The 16,308-nt window shown below is 39.4% G+C and overlaps 1 protein-coding gene across 1 annotated transcript in view; it reads right to left on the reverse strand.

The window, feature by feature from the left end:
- The window catches only part of LOC140228594 (anoctamin-4-like), a 108,736-nt gene that overhangs the window by 45,440 nt on the left and 46,988 nt on the right, over positions 1-16,308 (reverse strand). The window contains exons 10-15 of the mRNA XM_072308824.1: positions 15,855-15,989; positions 10,507-10,603; positions 8,620-8,680; positions 7,818-7,900; positions 7,031-7,093; positions 3,252-3,326 (exon numbers count right to left, since the gene is read on the reverse strand). Coding sequence (XP_072164925.1) covers positions 3,252-3,326; positions 7,031-7,093; positions 7,818-7,900; positions 8,620-8,680; positions 10,507-10,603; positions 15,855-15,989 — 514 coding nt within the window. The remainder of the gene's footprint in view (positions 1-3,251; positions 3,327-7,030; positions 7,094-7,817; positions 7,901-8,619; positions 8,681-10,506; positions 10,604-15,854; positions 15,990-16,308) is intronic.

The following is a 16,308-nucleotide window of genomic DNA, read 5'->3' on the forward strand; positions in this document are numbered from 1 at the left end:
GTGAAAACCCACCCACAGCTTTAACAAGGACAGAAGGCATGTCAGAGGTCGTCATCATACCACAAAATGATTTTGTCACACTATTCGTTGACTTCAGCAAACTTGGAAAATGGTTAAGCTCACTTGCTCTTACTTATCATAGCAGTAAGCATCACATGTTTGGAAACGTTGAAACCACTACCACCACAGCCTGGCTTCCTTCTCCGAGTTTATTTTATTGCAGGAAGAATTTCCTGTCATTCTTTTTCTGCCTTCTTTATTAATAGTGGCTGTCACATGACTGAGTAAAGGTCCTTGAGCAATTTTGCTGACTCATGCATGCATTGAATTGGCCACGATGCAGGCCAGGGGAAAACAGGCAAAAGCCTGAAAGGCAGGCTAGCTTGTTCAATAACTATGCGTAAAGCACATTGTGTCAGTCACTTGCATACTACCAAAAAAAAAAGGTTCCAATTTCCTCAACATCCCCCCAAGCGCTCAAGGTTGTCTTAGTGGCTTTCCTTGAGTTTTTCCCAAACGTTCTTTGTTTTTTGTTTTTTCTTTTGTTTTGTTGTGTTTTTTTTTGTTTTGTTTTTTTTGGGGGGGTTTGTTGTTGTTTTTTTGACAGCTTGAATGGGGGAATACAATCAGGGCATTATATAATTACTTTGGCAAGATGTAAGAATCTTACTTACACCTGTGGTTGTAGATGTGAGCAAATTTGAATCTGTGTTACAACCAAATTCAAATTCCCCATTTTCCTCTATTGTGTTGAAATACAAATAGGACTTCAAAAAGAGAACTCATCTGCAGATCATTATCTTCTTCATTCCTTTGCAAATAAGAATGGCAGAATCATGCCATGCAGTGATTTTTCATAGTCCAGCATGAAAACAAAAAGAGTGTGATTAGGCACCAAACAGAGTCACATAATCATAATTGATGGGTCAAAATACAACACAGAGACTGCTGCAAATGTCTTCACTACTTTAATCCCTTTAACCTACGCCATTTATTACATGCGGTGGTAAACTGTCAATTGCAGATACAGTATACTAAACAATCCACATTACACAGGGTGTTAGTAAGAATTATCCAACCGATAGTAACTTTTGATCAGTCTGAAACACACAAAGCAAAGTGTAATTTGGACTGCTCAAAAGTTACAAGGGGTGGATAATTTTACTGATGCCCAACCGAGTAATGTGCATTATTTGTTTTATAAAATGGTGACATGATTCAAATTTTGCGGCAGCAATTTTTGCAAGATTTTCAGGCTAGCACCAGCTCCAAGCTAACTGAACCTCACACATAATCAATTGCAATGCATTCATAACATGCAGGCAGTGCAGCTGAGCGCAGATAGACAAGTGGTTGTTAGCACTGGTCATTAGTATACTGATGCCTGGTGAAAAGTAAATTTGGGCCTTTTGGCAAAGAAAAGACAGAGCATGAGATAGCTCTCTGTCAATCATTTGATTAGGATCCATATCACCATTTTATAATAGGTAATATTATGATACAAATGTGTGAATACATTACAAATTCACTCATTTCAACAGCTTTCGGTCTGATGGGTTTAACATGAGATGACACACACTGGCGTATAGCGTTTTTCCCATCTTACCATGAATACGATTATACCAATTCCACCGATTATGCGCGGGTACCTCACTTTGAAGGAGACATACGGTTCTTCCCTCTAAATACCAGCAGGTCAGAGGGAGTAGGGTAACAACGGTTGGTCAAATAATATGCGGGTTTGCAGACGCGTCGGGGGTCGTGGCACGGAGAGAGATTTGCAAGGCGGGGTTAGTGGAGCATTTGTTACATCGCATATCAAAGATGAGGCATTTAGGCCAGGAGGAGATACACCAATCAGCCAGAGGGTGAACAGAGGTCGGAGATCAGAGGTCAGAGGTCAGCAAGAGGTTAAACCACATTCCAGGTCATTGGAGGCCATCACCAGGTCCAGGAATGGTCAGAGGATGATGTGATGGTCATGAGGGTGAATACAGTTGTAGGCAGTGGACAGAGGTAGTTGATGGTTGGTTTTTTGTAGTTGTTTTTTTATCATGAACACAAGATGCATGAAATGAAATGCGAACATAATAGAACAGCATAGACAAAATGGTTGCAGAAACGTATGACAAATGTGTTAAGAATTCATTGCCAATGCATTCGGGTGCATGCAGTCCACAGGACATGGTGCATAAATCGTTATTTGGGGTTTACATCAACAAGACATACATTAATAGGTACATCCAATGGCAGCATACATGTACATTGAGTTTGTGTCAACAGATACACAACATTTTTTTTTTTTTAATGTTGGCAAAACATAATCATTTTTGTTGGTGTGTATTATTAGCAGGTTTGCAGAAATATAAGTTATTTTTTTGTTTGTTTGTTTGTTTGTTTGTTTGTTTGTTAATTCATTAGATCATCAAAGGATGTGCACAATGATTTGAATGAAACAGAAAGAACAGGATGATAAACAGTAAATGAAAGTGACCATGCAGAGAAACAAAGCCAGGAGTTTTTCCAGAGGGTGAGGAACATGTGATAATACATACATCCAAACAACACAATGAGTAGTGTGATCAAACGAAGCAGATGCCAATATGAAGTGAAATGCCAATGGTTGATGCGGTGAGAAAAAGAAAAGAGAAGGCCGATAAATTAGTATGCACTTTCAGAAAAACCATATTCAAATCGACAAATGTATTCAGAGGATATTACAAAAGCCTCACGGCAAATAAAAGCGATAAGGAAAAGAAACAAACTGTGGGATAAATGAAAACATGTTAATCACACTGCTGCCCACTAGATGGCAGAAGCAAAGTTGAGGAGACTGTTAGCCAGGGTAAGCCAAAATAAATTGTGGGAGAATAAAAGTAACTGCAAATCAGAAGAAAGCGTCAGGGGTGTGCAGGAGGTGGTTGGGGATGTTGTTCAGAACAGGACAGTAGAGGGCAGCAGAGGAGGCAAATGGCTGAAAAGTGATCAAACAGGGGCAGTATTAAAGAGGTTGCAAGCTCAAGAAGCATGACACTTCATTTTCAAGCAAGCAGGGACGAAGTTTACCATCTACAGTATACGTGGGGTTGGTTGCAAGGGGTGTACGCACAGCTCATGGTTTAGTGAGGATGGGACTTGAGCGAAAGCGGAGTGTTAACACTCAGAAATATGAGAGAGAAAAAAAGGGAGGAGGGCAAACGGAAACCTCTGACTATGTGGGTATCACTCTGCCTTGGCAGCCTGTCTCTCACCATAAACGTGATGAACAGAATCGACGTGGTGAATCGCGGGAACCGCTTGTAGAACTTGATGTAGGGCTCCTCAAGCTATACCACACATACATCGTAAAATGCACAACATGAGAAGAACACATGCATTGGTTATGGTGTAAAAATGCTATAATGCTTTCAAACTATGCTCTGATTACTAGGTACATACACAAACACACGCACAGAGTCTACCCCGATTACGTCCGGTTTGTTTTCGTTTGTGTGCGTTTTCTGCATGTCTGTTTAGACTCTCACCATGAATAGGATGAACGCAACCGATGCGGAGAATCGAGGGAACTTTTTGGAGAGCTTCATGTATGGCTCAGTTAGCTGTGGTGGCCATATTGCAGTCACGCATCAGAGCATGCATCCAGTGGTCATGTGTTAAGAGGAGCACAACACAAGTCATGAAACGTGAACGATGTACATGTACATGGTACGAAAGAAAGCAAGCTGCCTAAGCTGTGGGGATGCTGCAAAGCGAGAATCATACATAACATATATTTGGTGAAGGCTGGAGGATTAGGTCCGTTTCCAGAGTGACAAAAGGAATCAAGAGACAAAATAAATAATTCTGAAGTTACATGGCATTGAGAACGGCATCACAGAGCTAGAAGGCATACAATGTACTTACGTTGGGTTGAGATTGTGTTTCATGGATGACGGTGATTCAACGAACATTTAATCAAGCCAGCTCTCCTCTCAAGAGCAAAATGAAATGTTTGTGTTATGAAATAAGGAATACGGTGCAAACACAAACACGCACGCTCAAACACACAACATATTCATGCACCCCTAATTCCTCGTTTTTTTGTCTGGGCTCGCAAAGCGCTCATTCCTGCTACTTTGTGTGTCTTGTTTATGGGAAGCAAACAAAAGAAAGCCTACTGTGGAAGCAGTATCACACTTTGCTGATTTTCAGGTGCAAAGTATCATCACAGGAATTGGGCAGGCTCTTGAAGGGTGTGGACCATAAACACAGACCCACAACACTTATGACATCATCAAAAAGGAAAAAAACCGAAGCATCCACCACCATCTTCTTGCCATTCGGGGCCCCGATCACGCTAACATCATCCGCGATACCATGCTTCTGACACCACCAGGCACTGTCTCGTTCACGCATTCCCGAGGAACCATCAGCACACACTTGCACATTTTAATGCAGTGAATAGGAATCTGTGAGAGAGAGAGATGCATGCTACAAGCTGAGGTTGGCATGCAGAAGTGAACGTGTCAGGGCTATAATCAAGAGAAATTAGTCATTTTAGAATGTCTCGTTCCTGCGGAACTCTTAGTCGGTTCAACGACACGGTTAGATGGTGAGGAGAACTACAAGCTCTCAAACTCGTTGCACGCACTGCACCCTGTGCGCAATAGCTCACCAGCACGAGAATGGTCGTGGCCGAAGCCGTGAAACGGGGAAACTTCTTTCTCAATTTGAGGTATGGCTCATACACCTTGGGTGGCAGGGTGCACACGAAATGAAAGGGAGAGAGAGAGAGAGAGAAAGGAGGTGTACATGTTAAGAAGAGACAGGTGCATGAGTGGGGAGACAGTGAGTATCAAAAGTGAAACAGCACTTGGAACCCATTCTATCTACATCACTTCTATCTACAGAGCGTGTCACCTATGAAAGCAACTTTGGAACAATGGTGCCGCAAGGGAAGGAGCAACAGTTTACTTTGAGATGGATGAGCACAACAAAGGTGTGTAACACTCAGCACTACAAGTAGTGTGTGGCTGTGAGTGCAAATTACAGCTCCCAAATTAGTTGCCTTAAAATCACACGGCAACTACGAATACTATTTGCTTGACTGCCCCATTGACGGGGAAGGGGTAAACAAAAAATAAACACACGCTTGTTGAGCTTTTCTGAGTCTTAACTGTGACCTGGAACAATGGCACCTCATGTACAGAAAATATTGCACATTCCATACTGGGTCATAGTTTGACCTTTAAATTGAGACATGGAACATTTCTTGCCATCAAAGAACAGTGGCTTTCCTACTTTAACACCAGGATATGAAAATAGATCAAAACTATTGGCATACCATCTTCACATATCATAGGAAACTAGAGATTATTGACTCCCAAATTAACATGAAAGCTAGCTCTAGTAACTTTTGAAATCAAGGTGCAAAAATGCTGTACATTTTAGAAATCTTGTAAAAGGAGAAAAAAGGAGGGGTGTTCTTCCTGAGGTGCACAACATTTGTTTTGTTTGTCTCTTTTTTTTTTCAGTAAATGGACTCCAACTTGTCTGGTCCAGTTGAGAGACATTAGGTTTCTATTTCTTATAAGTACAGTTTTCAACAAATGCAAAATTTAAATACAGGCATCACTGTGAGAACATTAAAGTGTTTGCCCCCTCCCCCCCCCCCCCCGAAAAAAAGGACTATACCCTTCCATCCCATCAAAAGGAGAGAAGAATGAAGGGAGAAATGTCATTGAAATGTAATAGCTACAGCGGAATGGGATTCACAAAATGGTTGGAAAGCACAAGACATATAAAGCACAGAAAGAGAAAGACACACAAAATGTGACATTGTTTGCCAGGTCAATTTCTCATACGGGATGGAACGCAATCACCTCAGTTCAGAAACACGAGATCACGCTGCCAAACTGCATGTCTCCTTCTCAGAGCACCTGTGGAAGAAGGAAGATATTTGAGAGGGCTGTCCATATTAGTACTCCTGAAGACATCCTCATGCCTGGCCTTGATTGGGTGATGCCGCACGGATTCATGACGGGGTGAAGGGTAGGGGTCCACTCCATCTTTCCTGGAAAGTAAAAACTCGCAGGGGGGAAGTAAAAAGGGTTAATAGTCCCATCTGAAGTTGATGCAAATTTCACATAAATATACGTATAAAAAAAGTAGAGGGAACAAAATCAACGGCACAACTGGAATGACGAAACCTACTGGTTTGCATGACATCAATATTAAAAAACAAATCAGATAATTTGACAACTTTTGAAACAGCAAACATGGCAAAAATAATTAATTGATTTCCTGATATGAAATCTCAAATTGAAAACAACCAACCCATTTAATTTGCTATTATTTGCAAAAACATCTCTCTCCACCTCCTCCCCCCCCCCCCCCAACAACTGAACGTTTCAAAAGCCGAGTGGACTTTGCAAACTATTTTATTGAATTCATTGCAATTTCACATGGATTTGATATGAAGGTGTTACTGATACTATCAAGTTTGTGTACACCACGAGGGGATAAGAACGGTTACTAATTTAGAAACTCAGATTCAAAATAACTGTATTGGTTTTCATTGCAGCTCTTTGCCCAAACAAATGTTGAGTATGCAATCATTTTTCACAGCAGACTATGCTTGTTTAATAATTGCAAATAGGCTCAAGAGTGTGTCAGCAACTGTGTCTTTCTTTTACAATGTGGTATATAAAAAGAAACACCTCACATCCACAAGGTACATTAAATCAAGTATTATTTTGGGGTTTGTTTGTTTGTTGTTGTTTTTTAGGGGGGATTTTTGGTCTACCAAAAGAAAGTGAATGGAATATTTCTCGTTTGAAAATTTAACTGGGTACAGAAAGTATATATATCAGAAGGTATTGGAATCAAAGTAGACAAACTACAGGTATCGTAATCCATCATCTTTCCTTATTTGTGTTTTTGTAAAGACAAAATGCCACTTGATCTGCACAGTTGCATTCCCAATCCTAACAATACGCCCTCTGCCATGTATTCCTCAAGTAACAAGCTGCCTCAGTATTTGATGACTTACGTTGGTGATGGGACTGATCCTCTTGTCTGGGGCCTTGGCCTCGAACTCAGGGCGGACGTTCTCCTGGAAGGGTCAAGGTTCAGAGGAGAAGGCAGCAGCAGAAGTTCGTAAGTGTGAATTTTGTGAATGACAATAACACCACACTTGCACAGACTGACTGGTAAATCAAATTTCTTACATTTTAGAGTGTAATTAGGTGATCAGAGTATCCTCTCGGATCACCTTCTCTATCTGTACTGATTCTTTGTTTGTTTCCTTGCGGATGATCTCGTAGACAGGTTTCAAGGCAAAATGGCTATAGCTACGGAATGTTTTAGGGATGAGATGTTGCCATAGTTGTTAAGATTTTATCACACAGTCTTTGTTGAACTCAGCCAACAGTGATGCCAGTGAAGACACCATGGCCCGAATTCACAAAGGTGGTACAATTGAAACCATGGTTTAAACCATGGACAAAGACCGTAGTTTTGTATGGGGCGCCAAGTGTCGCATGGCCAATTTCATACCATACGTGTATCTGCTGATTTCAAACTACAGCTATGACTCCACAATGACAAACTTGTTTTGTGCTGAAACTAGTCACTGAAGGTTTGACAGCTAGCTAATTAGTTAACTGGAACAACTCTGACAGAGTTGCACCAACATTCTTAGACATATTGCTGTTGGTTTTGCTGAGCCAACCGTTCGCATCTTGGTGGTCTACTGTAAATATCTTTAATCTTCAAAAGCAAAACAACAACAACACCAACAAATGACATCGGGAAATTGATCAGACTAGAGGGCATACCTCCTGTTCTTCGAAGCCAAACAAGTCCCAGTCATAGTCCAGCTCATTCTGGCGACGCTTCCAGAACTCGCAGAACATGGTGGCTGAAGGAAAACACACAAATTCCCATAACACTTTGCAAGATGTGCATAGATCTACATTTATTTTCTGACATATATCAAACATTGTTCCTTAATCTTGGCTCTACCTTTAAAGATACAGTTCTCTTCTTTTCTGCTCACATGAGGATTCTTCTAATGTCTAATCACATATTTGATTTCATAAAGTTCCACATTCTACAACTCATTTCTACAACACATGTATGAAAGCATTTTAGGTCCTAATTCACATAAAGTAGTTTATAAAATCAAATCCAGGGTTGAAATTCAATTCATGCATTAAAGCAAGTACACTACAGGCTTACCATGCACTTGCAGAGTGAGTGTCAGTGTGCATTCATTATTTGATGCTTGTTTAGTGCTTGTGATATTTCACACACACAGTTACACACAATTTGCAATTATTCTGCACAATCCATAGGCTAGATTTCAATTGCCCTAGCATATTCCAGTCATTGGTTTTGCATAATAAAGTGTATATCAGGCAGATAGACAAATGCACACACAAACATCAGCAGACAGAGAAGAGGCCTACAAACTGCAAATAAATACCTTTGTTTGGACAGTTCCCTCTCACTAGTACGCTACAGAAGCTACATTTTGTTTACATCCCCCCCCCCCCAGTATATCATACAGCATTAATGTCACAAAACAAGGTATAAGTTGCTGACTGCCATACACATTCACATGAATGCATGTCTTACCCCACAGAGACATGAAGCAGGCAAAGAAGACGGTGGCTTCGTTGTCAAACAGGTACGTCAACTGTGAGGGACAAAGAGCATAAAACACAAAAAACAAAACAAGATTTCAGTGATACATTCTAGTCACCATATATTAAGTTAAAGGGTGTGTACAGTTCTGGTCTAGGTGAGGATTTAGCTTTGAACGTTTTGCGAGATATTCAGAAACCACTCTATGAGATGTCAAATAGCATGCAGTTCTAAGGGGTATCAAAAGTTTATTCGATGAAAATCGGTTTTGAAATGGCTGAGATATCCAAAAACAAGGTGAAACAAAGAGATCCTAATAAAGTTGTGGCATGTCGCCTTTTATTGTTAGCACTTTTTTGGATATCTCAGCCATTTGAAAACCAATTTTCATCAAATTAACATTGATGAAAATCGGTTTTGAAATGGCTGAGATATCCAAAAACAAGGTGAAACAAAGAGATCCTAATAAAGTTGTGGCATGTCGCCTTTTATTGTTAGCACTTTTTTGGATATCTCAGCCATTTGAAAACCAATTTTCATCAAATTAACATTGATGAAAATCGGTTTTGAAATGGCTGAGATATCCAAAAACAAGGTGAAACAAAGAGATCCTAATAAAGTTGTGGCATGTCGCCTTTTATTATTAGCACTTTTTTGGATATCTCAGCCATGTGAAAACCAATTTTCATCAAATAAACATTGAATCCTTCTTAAAATTACATGCTCTTTCATATTTCATAAGAGGCTTTTCATTATCTCACTTTATAGGAATGTTCAAAACATGAATCCCCACCTCAACCAGTACTGTACAGTCCCTTTAACCCTAACTAGGCCGGGCTATTTAGGTAGTTGATAGAGCCGGGGGGGGGGGGGCCTCCCAGGCCCCCCCCTCCAGATCTCGGCCGTCGACCGCGCAATCGCGACGAAAATTGGCCCACACATTGCCTATGATGTAATCTAAAATACCATGAAGTTAATTTTTCAAAAAATCATCATTTATGCTAAATTATGCTAATTTATGCATGATGATACATAAAATCAGACTATTTGGTATAAATCACAAAACAAAAGCTCAAAACAGGCACATTTTTTGTGTAAATATTCTTTTTAGTGTCCTTAGCAAATGTAATAAAAAAAATTGTGATATCAGAAAAAATTCTTAAGTATTTTATTGTTTTTTGAATTTCTTATGTATTTCTTTGTTTTTTCGACTTTATGTTTTTCATTGTTTTTTCGATGAAATTTGTCCGCGACATCGCTCCGAACAAGAAAATATGTTATTCATTGATTTTAATCAATAAAACACCAAAATAATCATGCTTTTATGAAATTTGCTAGTAAGCACAGTTTGCATTGAAATTGTACATGAATTAACGTTTTTGAGCAATTTTTGGTCTGACATGCATGTACATATTTATGCATAACTTCGGAACCGCGTGCCCGGGCGTCGCAAATTTGGTGTAAAAAGATGCGGGAGACTCGAAAGAAAAAAGTCATGAAAAGTCGCGGCGATAGCTTTTTTCGATTGCGATACATCGCGCGGAACGTCGAGGGGAGGGGGCCTCGGAGGCCCCCCCCCCCCCCCCCCGGCCTAGTTAGGGTTAAAATGGCATCAAAGGGATGGTACAGTTTAGGTTGAGATAGGGGATTCAGACTTCAATTTCTTTTTTTGTTGAGATAATTAGAAACCACTTATGAAATATTAACGAGCATACAATTCAAAGAGGAATTTAAAGTTTATTTGATCACAATCGAGTTTGAAATGGCTAGGATATCCAGGCCTTCTGCTTGCACCCCCTTGATTAGCAAAGAGAAGAAGTTCTGAATCTAAACAGATGGTACTACGCTTCAGAAATGTCGGAAGCAGAGATGACTGACCTTGGAGTAGAGGCAGCTGTCCGATAGTCTCCAGTAGGGACAGTCCCTGTCACACAGCGGACACATGATGATCTCGTCTCCAGCACAGATCTCGTTCCTGCCAGGCACAGTCATTCAGAACAATGTCTCAGTTAATGCTATTAAAGTACTTTATGTATTGGTGTGTGCAAGTGTGTACATTATGTATGTGTGTTCATCTTAGTTGTCAATTTCAAATTCACAGAGATATGTGTGGAGAATAAATATATGATACATGACTCAACTAAAACCCTTCCATCCCCCCCCCCCCCCCCGATTGTCAGAGTTTCTTTTATTTATGATTTCTGAGCTTCAAGATCCATTTTTTAAACCCTTGACTGCAACCTTTTTATGGTACCTATTAACCAATTGAGGATGAGCTGATATTGCTTTAACACACATTTCCTCTAGAAACCTGCTTGAATATACAGTATTTGGTACTAGTCTTATATGGGTGTAAGGGAAGTCATTCACCAACTTGAAGCCTATTCCGCAGACACTAGCAAATAGGCCATGGGGTGAAGCTGAAAAAGAGGCTTAGAAAATGGGTTTCGTTCCAGCAACACTGGCACTACTTTCTGAATGCGGAAATGTGATGTTTTGTACATCCTAAATATACAGTAAAAAGTTCTCCTCGAAATATCCTGCAGTTTTTGCGAAAATCCATATTTTATAAACTACGACCAGCAGCCCAATACACATATCGTAATGGGGCTGCGGATTGTAGCATTTAGGATCATGACAGGGTAGTATCGCGGACACACGTCAACCTTAAATCGAGCAAAAAATTTTCAATTTGAAGACTTACAAGTAAGGTTGAAGTATTGACAACAGGGTACGTGCAAGGTTTGGTTCTACAAATAGTCATTTTCTGTTCGAATTGATGACTTAATATGACTAGGTCGAGAGGAATCTGGGAGAGCTACGCTGAATTGACGGTCAGCGCAGGCGCACACATCACTGCGCACAAATTTCGAATCCATTGACTGGATATGATGTCTGTGTGCGCATGCGCTGGCCGTCAATTCAGTGTAGCTCTCCCAGTTTCCTCTCGACCGAGTCACATTTAGTCATCAATTTGAACAGAAAGGAACTATTTGCAGAAGCAAATCTTGCACGAACTCTGTTATCAATACTTCAAATTTATTAATAAGTCTTCAAATTGAAATTTTTTCCCGATTTTAAGTTGATATTTGTCCGCAATACAATATCCGTCATGATCCTGTATGCTACAGTTCACAGCCCCATGACGCTATGCGTATGGGGCTGCTGGCCGCAGTTATGCGTATGGGGCTGCTCGCCGCAGTATAGTTCCCATAGTGTTTCTAAGCTGAAATACATATACACATTTGTAAAGCACTGCTTTTAGCCATATACCAAAAAAAAAAAAAATGAAGTTTTGGTTTAATAGTTGCATTATATCTCATGTTTCAGCTTTTCCTGATGCTGGCTATGCAAAGGAGGACAAGAACAAGGTGGTTCGAGAGAATGAGAGAGAGAGCACTGACTGACCGTCAGAGGTCAAGGCAAATGCCTTATACATATGTATTCTGTTCAAAGACATGTTATTAATCAAATGACTAATCATTCAAGGCAAAAAAAAAAAATTAAGAGCATTTGTTTGTGTGTGTGTCCGCGTGCATGTGGGAGAATCGTATTGTACACACACACACACACACACACACCCTCACATGCACACACACATACACACACACATAGTTATGAAGATACCCAAGTGTATTACAATATTATTCTACATGCCTTGGCCATTTATCACATCAGCATCATAAAAAAAGATTATCATAAACATGAACACACACAATGATATAATACATGTATTGATCAGTGCATTACACATACACAGGTGCATAAAAACGCTGACATATTATATACACTCACATGCACACATACTCATTTATACACATGAGACATTACTATTAAACAGATCATATTGTTTATCAGTAAACATGTCTTTATTTTCTTCTCCTTCTTCTTCTTAAGAAGCTTTAATATATTTAGATCACATAGCAATCACGTTGTTCATGAAATATTACAGTACTTTAGAAAATTTAATCTTCATAAAATTTCCTGAAGTTTTCATTGCTATCATTAGGTTGGTGGGACACTACCTCCTTTCATGTAAGATAGCTCAAAATGATAATCAGTCAAATTTTCTAGTTTTAATAAATTTCCTGGAACATTCCATGGTCCAAATATCCTTGAAAGGGTGTAAAGGTTTTGAAGAATGCCAATATATAAAATAAAGGCAATATTATAGTTTACCCATTCATGAGTGAAAACTGTTGGATTCTGTATTGGAGGCAATGTGTACCTGAAAACCTTGGAGAGAATAAAACAGGTTTGGCATTAAAAATTATGATAATATTGCAATTAACTTCCAATATCAGAGGATCTGTGCAAACCTGACTCAACTTATGCACAATTTTCATTTGGCTGGTATTAGTTTTAGCAAACTGATTTTGTACTCACACCTACATTGTACTGACCTTTCTACATGAACATTCTGTTTCAGTATTAATAATAGTTACATATCTTTTCCCCCCAGAGTGGGAGAAACAAATTTTAATCGTAGTCATTCAGTTTTATGAAAAAAACCACACTTAGGAAAACATCTTTGTTCTTAGAATAATTCAACCCTAATCAAATCATAATAGTGGGCAGAAATGTTTGCTAAAGGGCGAACAATCACATACTGAGGCAAGGAGTCAAAACATGTTGCATAAACATTGGCATTCAAAATACAGGAAGCAATCTGTATTACAAAGACATTTTATCATGCACAACTTTGGTAAGATGTCAATTCTTGAACATTAATCACATTGACCAAAGCATTTGTGCATATACAGTACATTCTGTTGTTTCTGAACTTTGCACTGAAGTTCTTTGTGTATGTGTGTGAATATTTCAGTGGTGGATATATATTGCTCCATTTTATCAAGGACAACTTATAGTAACATGACAATGTGTTCATTCTTCAATATCAATCATATTGACCTATTTCCCTTGGCAAGTAATGAACAGGTTGACTCTGTTGCAAATGATGCATTTTACAGGCAACACAGCTGAACCTGAAGAGCTTCCAGAAGAAAATCTTGATCTTGATGTGAGCGTCTTAGGGGAGGAAACAGATGCTCCTGCTGACAGACCAGGCTCCTCCTTCAGCTTTCGTTTCCTAGCGAGATTCAGGCGTTTGCTATCTATAAACCTCTTGTAGCACGTTTCATGGAATCCTATTTAATACAATGGAGAAATGAACAGCAATGATTAGCCATTGGATTTTGTTAGGGGGGAAAAAAGGTTAAACGCTAGGGGGAGGGGTTGAACGTTACACTCAATATATCATTAAATGTACGGTAGACTATTGACTACCAATATTTGAATCTTGTAATTACCAATAGGCCCTATAGTGCTATGCCAGGTAATCATTAACACTTCATGATCATTGTCATCATCAACTACTTCAACTTGTACTTGCAGTGCAATTACTGATTTTAAATTACATCAACAGCTTTCAGCACCTGATCACATGCAATATCAATTATCATAATTATGAATACAACTGCCTTATCATCATTAATACTAGTAATCCTTGGCCTTTCACTATCACCACCACCCACTGCTTTATAATTTGGCTCAACATAATGGTAATCATATGTTTTAGGGAGTTTAATTGTTGAAATTATGTTGTTGTCATTGTTGGTTTTTTAGACCTATTTATATCAAATATTGATAAGTTAATTTAATGAGATGCTTAATGTGTGTTTTGAGGGGGGGGGGGATTCACCAATTTCGGGGTGAGAGAGACAGGATGGATTTTTAATATTAATACCCCATGGCCATGATTATGAAAATATAAATTTACATGCACTTTAGACCTTTTTCAATCCAGTCCTGTGTGTCAAGATTTTTACAAAACAATATCACCGATCAGCTACATCAACCTAACCTGGGCTGTACATAGAACAACATGTATCAGTTCATCTACTACTAGGCTACATTATATTTATAACGGCGCTATGCCATGCCAAGGTGAAATTCAAGATAATTTATCTAAAATGTAACAGACACGCTATCAAACGGCTAAGCTACTGCATTTAATAGCGTCCATTATAACATACATAAGCAACGTTCATAACATAGCTAACGTTGTACTTGTACTACCGTAGTCATCATGCATGGTCATTAACATTACGCATAAGCTAGAGACTGCACTGCAGTGTCGACTGTTACGACTGTATGCACGTAAACTGACCTGTAAATTATCCTATGTAGGTTGCAGTCAGTCCCCCTGAGCAGCTGAGTCACTTTGTTCTGGTCTGCGATTCCACGGTCTCCCCCACTCAATTTGATCCACTCTTTGGCACACAAAATAGGTTTCGTCTATCTTAGGTTTGTCATAGCCGTGAAATTTCCAAACTTCATCGATGTTACATGCATAATATTACACGCATCTTAAAAGTTTCGGCAGAGCAGACGACGTAGACGCGTTGACAGGCTCACAGGGGGCGGCCATTTTGACTCGTAAACAAAAATTCTCGATTCGGATTGGATAACATACATCACATGATCGTTCGCGAATGAATATCGTACACGGCAAAGTGTACATATTCAGCTCCTCAGTGACAAAAAAGTTCACTGTTTCCCCGTAAATTACCAAAATACTGCAGGAGGGTTTGTGTCGAACTTTTTCCTGTAGCCTTTTTGGTTATTTGTTTACACGTAGCTGTGGAGACATTTTAGTGCCGCAGTTGTCGGAACGAAACAAGCGAAAAAACCAGCTCACCCCATGGCCTAAAATAATCATTCTTAATTTGTACAGATAATCTAACACAATATAATCTGAATATACTACTTGATGGAGATATGATGCTTGAAAATTTCACTGGTGTGGCCCTCCCTCAAGGCTCTCCTGCCATTCACTCCAGCCTTTGGTCTCAGGATGAGGTAACTACGAGCACCCCATTGTTTTTCCTGCCGTTGAGCAGTCCTCTGTGTGCTACTCACTGCTACTTTTGTATCCCTGCACTGCTGTACGTGTGCTGGTTGAGGGGTTCCTGTTATCTTTGTCTCTTTGGTACAGTCTATGTGTGTTTGTAATGGTGTATCAATTTTGATAAATTGTTTTTGATTTTAGATTTGAAATTGTGTTGGGGGTATACAATTTAATGGGAAATTACGCAGACATAGAGTATACATAGCAGCTGCACTATGGATGATGATGTAATTCAAAGTCCTGTAAAACAACTTATCGGTGGTAATAAAGAGCGCTATACAAGTGTAATTATTGTATGGTTTAGTAATGTACTCACACGACAGTGCTGCTAGGCAGAGCGATGCAGCCGTAGAGGAAAACGATGAGACCAACAAAGGCAGACCAGGTCAGCATCTCGGTGTAGAACCCTAGCCAACAGAAGTAGATGCCAATCTTCTCCCCAAAGTAGCGCCTGCAAGGAAAATTGAAAGCCCACTCCACAAATCAAACGATCGTGTTGACATTCATGCACAGTGTTTTTTCTAGTTTTCTTCTCTCTCTGCTTGTTGACCACAGTTACACTCAGCAGCAAAATATCGTTTACCTCTTTTAAAGATATTAGATATCTATATCTAACAATCATGAATTTAACCACAGTAGAAATTGTCTGGGAGTCCCCATTTGAAAAAAAAAAAAAAAAAAAAGAAATCAGACTAGCTATGGCATATACAGTATTGCAGAAGATAATTCCTAAATTATGCGAATAATATTATGAAGTATAATTAGAATTC

This window comes from Diadema setosum, chromosome 5 (assembly GCF_964275005.1).
Source record: "Diadema setosum chromosome 5, eeDiaSeto1, whole genome shotgun sequence".
NCBI lineage: Eukaryota > Metazoa > Echinodermata > Echinoidea > Diadematoida > Diadematidae > Diadema > Diadema setosum.